The sequence below is a fragment of the Hylobates moloch genome, unplaced genomic scaffold, assembly GCF_009828535.3.
Source record: "Hylobates moloch isolate HMO894 unplaced genomic scaffold, HMol_V3 SCAFFOLD_10, whole genome shotgun sequence".
Lineage (NCBI taxonomy): Eukaryota > Metazoa > Chordata > Mammalia > Primates > Hylobatidae > Hylobates > Hylobates moloch.
The window spans coordinates 94972577-94982294 of NW_026652285.1; the positions used below are offsets into that span (position 1 = coordinate 94972577).

Below are 9718 nucleotides of genomic sequence, written 5' to 3' on the forward strand. Positions count from 1 at the left end.
GGTGAAACCCTGTCTCTACTTAAAAAATACAAAAATTAGCCAGGCATGGTGGTGGGGCCTGTAGTCCCAGCTACTCGGGAGGCTGAGGTAGGAAAATCACTTGAACCCAGGAGGTGGAGTTTGCAGGGAGCCAAGATTGTGCCACTGCACTCTGGCCTGGGTGACAAAACAAGACTCCATCTCAAAAAAAAAAAAAAAAAAAAAGATGGGGCAGGCACAGTGGCTAACGCCTGTAATCCCAGCATTTCGGGAGGCCGAGGTGGGCGGATCACCTGAAGTCGGGAGTTTGAGACCAGCCTGACCAACATGGAGAAACTCCGTCTCTACTAAAAATATAAAATTAGCCGGGCGTGGTGGCACGTGCCTGTAATCCCAGCTACTTGGGAGGCTGAGGCAGGAGAATCACTTGAACGCAGAAGGCGGAGGTTGTGGTGAGCTGAGATCGCGCCTTTGTGCGCCAGCCTGGGTAACAAGAGCAAAACTCCACCTCAAAAACAAAAAAAGACTTCTGCGATGACTTCTGAGAGTTAGAAACAGGTTTTGAGAAGTTACGTGGCTTGCCCAAGGTCACATAGCAATTTTGTGGCGCAGGTGGCCGAAACCCAAGACTATCTAATTCCCAGTACAGCATGCTTTCTTCTCCCTGGCCATGGCCTTGCCCTTTCTCTTATCTCCCGCCTGCTTTGCCTCTTCTCAGTCTCTGTCCAGTAGGATGAACTCAGAGAACCTCACCCGGGCCGCGGTTGCCCCTGCTGAATTCGTCCTCCTGGGCATCACAAATCGCTGGGACCTGCGTGTGGCCCTCTTCCTGACCTGCCTGCCTGTCTACCTGGTGAGCCTGCTGGGAAACGTGGGCATGGCGCTGCTGATCCGCATGGATGCCTGGCTCCATACACCTATGTACTTCTTCCTGGCCAACCTCTCCCTGCTGGATGCCTGCTATTCCTCCGCCATTGGCCCCAAGATGCTAGTGGGCCTGCTGCTGCCCCAAGCCACCATCCCTTACACAGCCTGTGCCCTCCAGATGTTTGTCTTTGCAGGTCTGGCTGACACCGAGTGTTGCTTGCTGGCAGCCACGGCCTATGACCGCTACGTGGCCATCAGAAACCCACTTCTCTATACAACAGCTGTGTCACAGCGTCTATGCCTGGCCTTGCTGGGGGCATCAGGCCTGGGTGGGGCAGTGAGCGCCTTTGTTCACACAACCCTCACCTACCGCCTGAGCTTCTGCCGCTCCCGGGAGATCAATAGCTTCTTCTGTGATATCCCTCCACTGCTGGCCATCTTGTGCAGTGACACCAGTCTCAATGAACTCCTTCTCTTCGCCATCTGTGGCTTCATCCAGACAGCCACGGTGTTAGCTATCACGGTGTCTTATGGCCTCATTGCTGGGGCTGTGATCCGCATATGCTCAGTCGAGGGCAGTTGGCAAGCAGCCTCCACCTGTGGCTCCCACCTCACAGCCGTGGCCATGATGTACGGGACACTCATTTTCATGTACCTGCGCCCCAGCTCCAGCTATGCCCTGGACACTGATAAGATGGCCTCTGTGTTCTATACCCTGGTCATCCCGGCTCTCAACCCACTCATCCACAGCCTCCGCAACAAGGAAGTCAAGGAGGCCCTCAGGCGGACCTGGAGCCGATTCCACTCTCCAGGGCAGGGGCCCCAGTGATTGGTCCAGGGAGGCTGGGTAGGTCTGACTATGAGGGGATGAGGAGGTCAGGGCCTGTTTCTGGCCCCTGTCACTGTCGGTAAAGATGGGATGTTCCTCTGGCTTGGATGTCTCATGTCATTGTTTAAGGGACAGTAAAGAGGGAAATGAAAGCTTATGGCAGGGAGAAAAAGACTTGGGGTTCATCTAGGTTTAGACCTAGAGCCAGACCCTAGACCAGGCTAATGTTGCTGTTGCACTGCCTGTTGAATGTGCCTGTTGCACTGCTGTTGCACTGCCTGTTGAATGTGCCTGTTGCACTGCTGTTGCACTGCCTGTTGAATGTGCCTGTTGCACTGCTGTTGCACTGCCTGTTGAAGGTTCTTCAACATTCAAAACATAAACGTTCAGCTGGGTGCAATGGCTCATGCCTGTAACCCCAGCACTTTGGGAGGCCAAGGCAGGAGTTCCAGACCAGCCTGGGCAACACAGGAAGACCCCCGCCCCCCCGCCGCCCGCCCCGTCTCCACAAAAAAAAAATTGTTAAAAATAAGCTGGGCATGATGGCATACTATGCAGTCATAAAAAAGAAGGAGATGATGTCCTTTGCAGGGACATGGATGGAGCTAGAGACCATTATCCTCAGCAAACTAACACAGGATCAGAAAACCAAACAGCACATGTTCTCACTTATAAGTGGGAGCTCAACGATGAGAACATGCGGACATATAGAGGGGAACAACACACACTGGGGCTGATTGGAGGGTGGAGGGTAGGAGGAGAGAGAGAAGCAAAAAAAATAACTAATGGATATTAGGCTTAATATCTGGGTAATAAAATAATCTGTGCAACCAACCCCCATGACACACATTACCTGCGTAACAAACCTGCACATCCTGCACGTGTACTACCCCTGAACTTAAAAGTTAAAAATAATAATAACACCTGTAATCTCAGCACTTTGGGAGGCTGAGGCAGGCAGATCACGAGATCAGGAGATCGAGACCATCCTGGCTAACACGGTGAAACCCCAACTCTACTAAAAATACAAAAAAAAAAAAATTAGCCAGGCATGGTGGGGGGAGCCTCTAGTCCCAGCTACTCAGGACGCTGAGGCAGGAGAATGGCGTGAACCCGGGAGACAGAGCTTGCAGTGAGCCGAGATCATGCCACTGCACTCCAGCCTGGGCTACAGAGCAAGACTCCATCTCAAAATAATAATAATAATAATAATAATAAAATAGCAAATTAGCCAGGCATGGTGGTGCACGCCTGTAGTCCCAGCTACTCGGGAGGCTGCAGCAGGAGAATCATTCGAGCCCAGGAGGTTGAGGCTGACGTTGAGCTATGATTGTGCCACTGCACTCCAGCCTGGGTAACAGAGCAAGACCCTATCTCAAAATAGTAGTAATATAAAAGTTCCTAGATGTTACCACATAAAGGAATACAGCCTTATTTGCCACCTGTACTTATAAGAGGCTAATCCCCAGAAGCACCAAGTGAGAGCTATGTTAGTTCCAAGTGTTCCTAGATTCTTGACCTTTTAAGCTTCTTTATGGCCAGTGTGTCTGCACCTGCCCTCCTCAGCCCAGGAGAACATCTTCAGGATCCACTTAGACCAAAGAATGGGACGGAATCTGAAGAGGGAAACATCTATCCCCATGGCCCATGTATTCCACGTCTCAGGAAAATGGCTTAATAGCCAGAACATGCACAAATCACTTTTAAACTCCCAACAGCTGGATTTGAATTTGGCCAAGGTTAGACTAGTTCAGGCTTATGATAGAAGTTAGGAAAAGATTAAGATTGAATGGTTAGAATTGGGTTAAGATTAGGTCTCAGGCTATGGCTAAGGATGGGGTTCAGTTACAGTAGGTTAGGATTAGGGTTAGGGAGAATTAAGAAATGATCAGGCAAATGTATGATTGAATTACAATTATCTAAATTTTATAATTTGGGCTGGTTGTTATTAGTAGTATATTTGGGATAAATTTAAGGGTTTGGGCCAGGTGCAGTGGCTCACGCCTGTAATCCCAACACTTTGGGAGGCCAAGGCAGGCAGATCATTTGAGGTCAGGAGTTGAAGACCAGACTGAGCAACATGGTGAAACCCTGTCTCTACCAAAAATACAAAAAGAATTAGCCAGGCATGGTGGTGCATGCCTGTAATCCCAGCCATTCGGGAGGCTGAGGCAGGAGAATCACTTGAACCCAGGAGGCGGAGGTTGCAGTGAGCCAAGATCATGCCACTGCACTCAGCCAGAGTGACAGAGCAAGACTCTATGTAAAAAAATAAATAAATAAATAAATAAGAGTTTGGATAAATCTTGTTAGAAATATTAGAATTATTTTAGGGTTAGTGTTAGAATGGGAGACTAAAGATTGGAGTTCGGATTTCATTTGTATTACTCAATTAAATTGGAGTTAGAGTTCAGTTCATATTAGACTTAAGCTGGTGTATGGGTAATGTTTGTGGTAAGTTTAAATCACAGTCTGGTTATTACTACAGGTAAGCTGGGATCAGAACCAGAGGAAATTTAGGCATAACAATATTTTAGGTATCAAATTGGCATGCTTGTGGTCACTTTAAGATTTAGTTGGGGTTATAAATAATGTTACTTAAAGCTTAAGGGTAGGGGTTGGTTGTTGGTGAATTTCAGTTTCATTCAGGGTGATGAGCAGGCCTGGATTCGCATGTGGTTGGGTAGGATTCATATCATGACTGTTTGGTGTTAAGATTCCAGCATTGAGGTAGGGTTGGAGTTGGAGAGGGAATGCCATAACTCTGACCTCTTGGGCAACGGTAACTACACTGCCCCAAGCCTTGAGTCATGGAGGACCTCCCAGACCCAGTGCTCTTGGAGTTTTATTCACCCCAAGTTCACAAATTTGACAGATTTCTTTTGTCTCCATGACTCTTTTACACATAGGCAAGTCCCAAGGCACTGCATTCTGCCTGGGAAGCCTCTCTCTGCAGGAGCAGACAGGAGTAGACCCTGGGAGTTACAGGCAAGAGCCTCCAAGAAGAGGTGGAGCATGGCCAGATTTAAGTGTCAGCTTCTACCTGATCCTCCCTCCAGTTCCCCTGATTATGGCTGAGGCGAGGCCAGGGGTGGGAAAGGTATAGGACTCAAACAATGCTTCACCCAATAGGCTGCCCATGGCGTCTCTTCCTTGGGTCCCAGCCAGGGGCTGGCCTTGCCCCTCTACACTCTCCCTTCAAGGAGAAATCAACCACCTGGCACTTAGACAGCAGGAAAACTGAAGGCTTCGACCCGGCTCCCCGGGAAGAAGATGTCCCTTGTTGCCAGGACCAAGACCCTCCCTCTTGGTAACTATGGCATTCTTGGAGGTCCCAGGCTAATAAAAAGAAGAATGTGGACAAGACTGTCTCCTCAAATCTTAGAGAACTTTACAGGTTTCCTGACTCACCCCAGTTTTCCCAGAACAGTCCAGTTTTAAAACTCCAAGTCCCGGCTGGGCACGGTGGCTCACGCCTGTAATCCCAGCACTTTGGGAGGCCAAGGCGGGTGGATCACGAGGTCAGGAGATTGAGACCGGCCTGGCTATCACAGTGAAACCCCATCTCTACTAAAAATACAAAAAAAAGTAGCCGGGCGTGGTGGCGGGCACCTGCAGTCTCAGCTACTCGGGAGGCTAAGGCAGGAGAATGGCTTGAACCTGGGAGGCAGAGCTTACAGTGAGCCGAGATTGCACCACTGCACTCCAGCCTGGGAGATAGAGCGAGACTCTGTCTCAAAAAAAAAAAAAAAAAAAAAAAAACACATACTCAAAGTCCCATGTCCCAAGACACCCTCAGTGTCCTGGGCAAATCAAGATAGTTGGTCACCCCCTTTCCTGTTGAAGCAGCTCTTGAGAGACAAGGTACAATGTCCCAAATTCAGCACATTTTGAAAAGACTTAGATAAAATAAAACCCCTCCTCTCATCCCAAGGCTCAACCATCCTCTCCCAGTTCCCCAACTCCTCTTGCCTCCTATCACCACAGCAACTCAGGTGCCACAACAAAGATCGGAGTCATTGTCAAAGGAGTTGGCAAACTGAGGACTGCACATGTAAGGCTTGCCCCAAATTCAACATTTAGACTCAAAGATCTCCTCTATGATCCTTTCTCTTTTTTGTGGGTTCTTAGGCTCTCATGACATACAGCAGCTGCCACAATCAGTGGAGAAGTTTCCAGAGGGATAAGGCCCCTTCCATCACCTTGGCCCTACAAGATGGCCATGGCTCCATTCACATATTTAGTATCCATGGAGCAGCCAGATACAATAATTACATAAATCCTAGAAATCAGCTGCAGGAAATACCAAGTTTCAAGCTATTATACTGGGCCTACTTGATAGATAGGAAAACAAACAAGAGGGAAGGGGAAAGAATTGGGAAACAGTAACAGAGCCCAACCTGGAGAATGAAGAAAGAGAGATAAATCACCCCTCCTAAAGTGAGATACCCAGAAGAATGTGCCCAATTCTGATAAAGTATTTCCCTTCAACACCACTTCCTAAAGCAGGCAGTGAGGATAGGAAGCTGGGGAAGACTGGGGCACTCATTGCACAAAGTAAGTTGGGCCCTGCAACATGGGTGGAAATTGAGAGGAAGAGGCAATTGTACCAGGGGGATGAGCGGCAAGTATATAGAAAGGCATGGAAGTAAAATAAGCTCAGCATGAGCAGAAGACTCTAAGGAGACCAATTTAACTGGCTTGAGGGGGTGTGCTGGGAAAATAGAGGGAAGTTTAAAGATTGAAAATTAGGGAATGAGAAGAACACTCCATGGCCTCAATATTAAGTAGGAAATTTAGACTTTATTCAAGAGGCAATAGTAGATCATTGGAAGTTTATATATTCAGAATCACTCTTTCTGGTTATTCCAACACTGTTATGTAAAGCTATTCCCACCTGGAATGGTACATACAGGTTCAGTTCCCTCATACACACACAGAAACACATACCCCTTCAATAAAGGCCTAGTCTCGTATTAGAAATATTCCTTGCTGGAAATAAAGGAGAACACAAACAAATGGAAAAACATTCCATGCTCATGGACAGAAAGAATCAATATTGTGAAAATGGCCATACTGCCCAAAGTGATTTATAGATTCAGTGCTATTCCCATCAAGCTACCACTGACTTTCTCCACAGAATTGGAAAAAATTACTATAAATTTTATATAGAACCAAAAAAGAGCCCATATAGCCAAGACAATTCTAAGCAAAAACAACAAAGCTGGAGGCATCACACTACTTGACTTCAAGCTATACTACAAGGCTACAGTAACCAAAACAGCATGGTACTGGTACCAAAACAGGATACAGACCAATGGAACAGAACAGAGACCTCAGAAATAACACCACACATCTACAACCATCTGATCTTCAACAAATCTGACAAAAACAAGCAATGGAGAAAGGATTCCCTATTCAATAAGTGATGCTAGGAGAACTGGTTAGCCATATGCAGAAAATTGAAACTGGACCCCTTCTTTACATCTTATACAAAAATTAACTGAAGATGGATGAAAGACTTACATGTAAAACCCAAACCATAAAAACCCTAGAAGAAAACCTAGGCAATACCATTCAGGACATAGGCATGGGCAAAGACTTCATGACTAAAACACCAAAAGCAATTGCAACAACAGTCAAAATTGAGAAATGGGATCTAATCAAACTAAAGAGCTTCTGCACAGTAAAAGAAACTATCATCAGAGTGAACAGGCAACCTACAGAATGGGAGAAAATTTTTGCAATCTACCCATCTGACAAAGGGCTAATATCCAGAATCTACAAGGAAATTAAACAAATTTACAAGAAAAAAACAACCCCATCAAAAAGTGGGCAAAGGATATGAACAGACACTTCTCAAAAGAAGCAATTTATGCAGCCAACAAACATGAAAAAATGCTCATTATCACTGGTCATTACAGAAATGCAAATCAAAACCATAATGAGATACCATCTCACACCAGTTAGAATGGCGATCATTAAAAAGTCAGGAAACGGCCGGGCGTGGTGGCTCATGCCTGTAATCTCTGACTTTGGGAGGCCGAGGTGGGTGGATCATGAGGTCAGGAGTTCAAGACCAGCCTGGCCAAGATGGTGAAACCCCATCTCTACTAAAAATACAAAAATTAGCCAGCATGGTGGTGGGGGCCTGTAATCCCAGCTACTCAGGAGGCTGAGGCAGAGAATTGCTGGAACCCAGGAGGTGGAAGTTGTAGTGAGCCAAGATCATGCCACTGCACTCCAGCCTGGGTGACAGAATGAGACTCCATCTCAAAAAAAAAAAAAAAAAAAAAAAGTCAGGAAACGACAGGTGCTGGCGAGGCTGTGGAGAAATAGGAACACTTTTACACTGTTAGAGGGAATGTAAATTAGTTCAACCATTGTGGAAATCAGTGTGGCGATTCCTCAAGGATCTAGAACCAGAAATACCATTTGACCCAGCAATCCCATTACTGGGTATATACCCAAAGGATTATAAATCATTCTACTATAAAGACACATGCACAAATATGTTAATTGCAGCACTGTTTACAATAGCAAAGACTTAGAACCAACCCAAATGCCCATCAATGATAGACTGGATAAAGAAAATGTGGCACATATACACCATGGAATACTATGCAGCCATAAAAAAGGATGAGTTCATGTCCTGTGCAGGGACATGGATGAAGTTGGAGGCATCATTCTCAGCAAACTTAAACAGGAACAGAAAACTAAACACCACATGTTCTCACTCATAAGTCGGAGCTGAACAATGAGAACACATGGACACAGGGAGGGGAACATCACACACCAGGGCCTGTCAGGGGTTGTGGGGTAGGAGAGGGATAGCATTAGGAGAAATACCTAATGTAGATGACAGGTTGATAGGTGCAGCAAACCACCGTGGCACATACATACCCACATAACAAACCTGCACGTTCTGCACATGTATCCCAGAACTTAAAGTAAAATTTTTTTAAAAAAGAAATTTTCGTTGTTAAAAAAACACTCTCATAGGTCCAGCCACCCACACAGACACAGATGCAGCTGCACACTGAGACACACATCTGAGCTCATGGACGAATGGAGTTGCACAGAGACACAATCACTCCCACAAACACCCCTCTACAAATTGAGACTGTTGATAATAGTTGTGATCGCCACAGTCACCAGGGGCACAATTCCTCCCACACTCCACACATCCTACAAGAAGCCACCATGAGGTGGCGGTGACAGGTGAGGTGAGAGGAGGGTTGGCTCCAGAAGCTACAGCTGTAAACCCTGGGATCCCCAGGTCACTCTAGTCAGCTGACCCTTCTCTCTCATCTTCACAAGGCAGGGGCTGAGGAGCAGCAGCTTTGCAGTACACAGGGCTCCTGAATTCCCCTGAGTTGGAGGTGGCACCAATCACCTCCTCCTCCATCAAACTGGTCCCTAGAGAGGGAGGATAACAAGCCCCACAGCCAGGCTTCTTTGTGCCCCAGGAATGAAAGCCATGAGAAGAGGTTGTCGCCTCTGGGGAAAAGCTAAGGTGCTCCCAGGGCTCTAAACCCCATAAGCATGGCCAATCATTCCTTCCTCAGACCCTCTAGTGTCAAGTCACTCCTGGGCCCTGCTGCTGTTTCTTCCTGTGATGTGCAGAACCCAGAGGGTACACTTGGGGACAAGGGGCCAGGCTGCAGACTGTGCAGATCTGTCTTCCTGTGTGTGACTGTGTGCATGAGTCATGTGTGTAAGTATGAGAGTATGTGCTGTTTGCAAGGCTGTGATTGTTTATCACCATCACTGCACAATGGTTTCATTGTAGGAGGTAGGAGGCAGCGTGTATGTGCATATGCCCCTCTAGCGTGGCACATCTCTGCTGTGATCCACCATGAGCCTACGTGAGTGCAGCCATGTATGTGAAGGTGTGAGGCTGTGTGCAAAGATGTGATTGTATGATCAGTGAGGGGATTGGGTGTGGCTGGGCATGCATGGATGGGCACTGGGTAGAGTGCTCACACACAGTAAGCAGTCAATGAGAACATGAATGTGCGTGATGGATCACAGCAGCTGTGC

General features: G+C 47.1%; 1 protein-coding gene across 1 annotated transcript; it reads left to right on the top strand.

The window, feature by feature from the left end:
* Window positions 1-712: 712 nt before the first annotated feature.
* On the top strand, window positions 713-1675 carry LOC116474283 (olfactory receptor 5C1). Its single transcript, XM_032162700.2, has one exon. The coding sequence runs from the start codon at window positions 713-715 to the stop codon at window positions 1673-1675; it is 963 nt and encodes a 320-aa protein (XP_032018591.2).
* Window positions 1676-9718: the final 8043 nt, after the last annotated feature.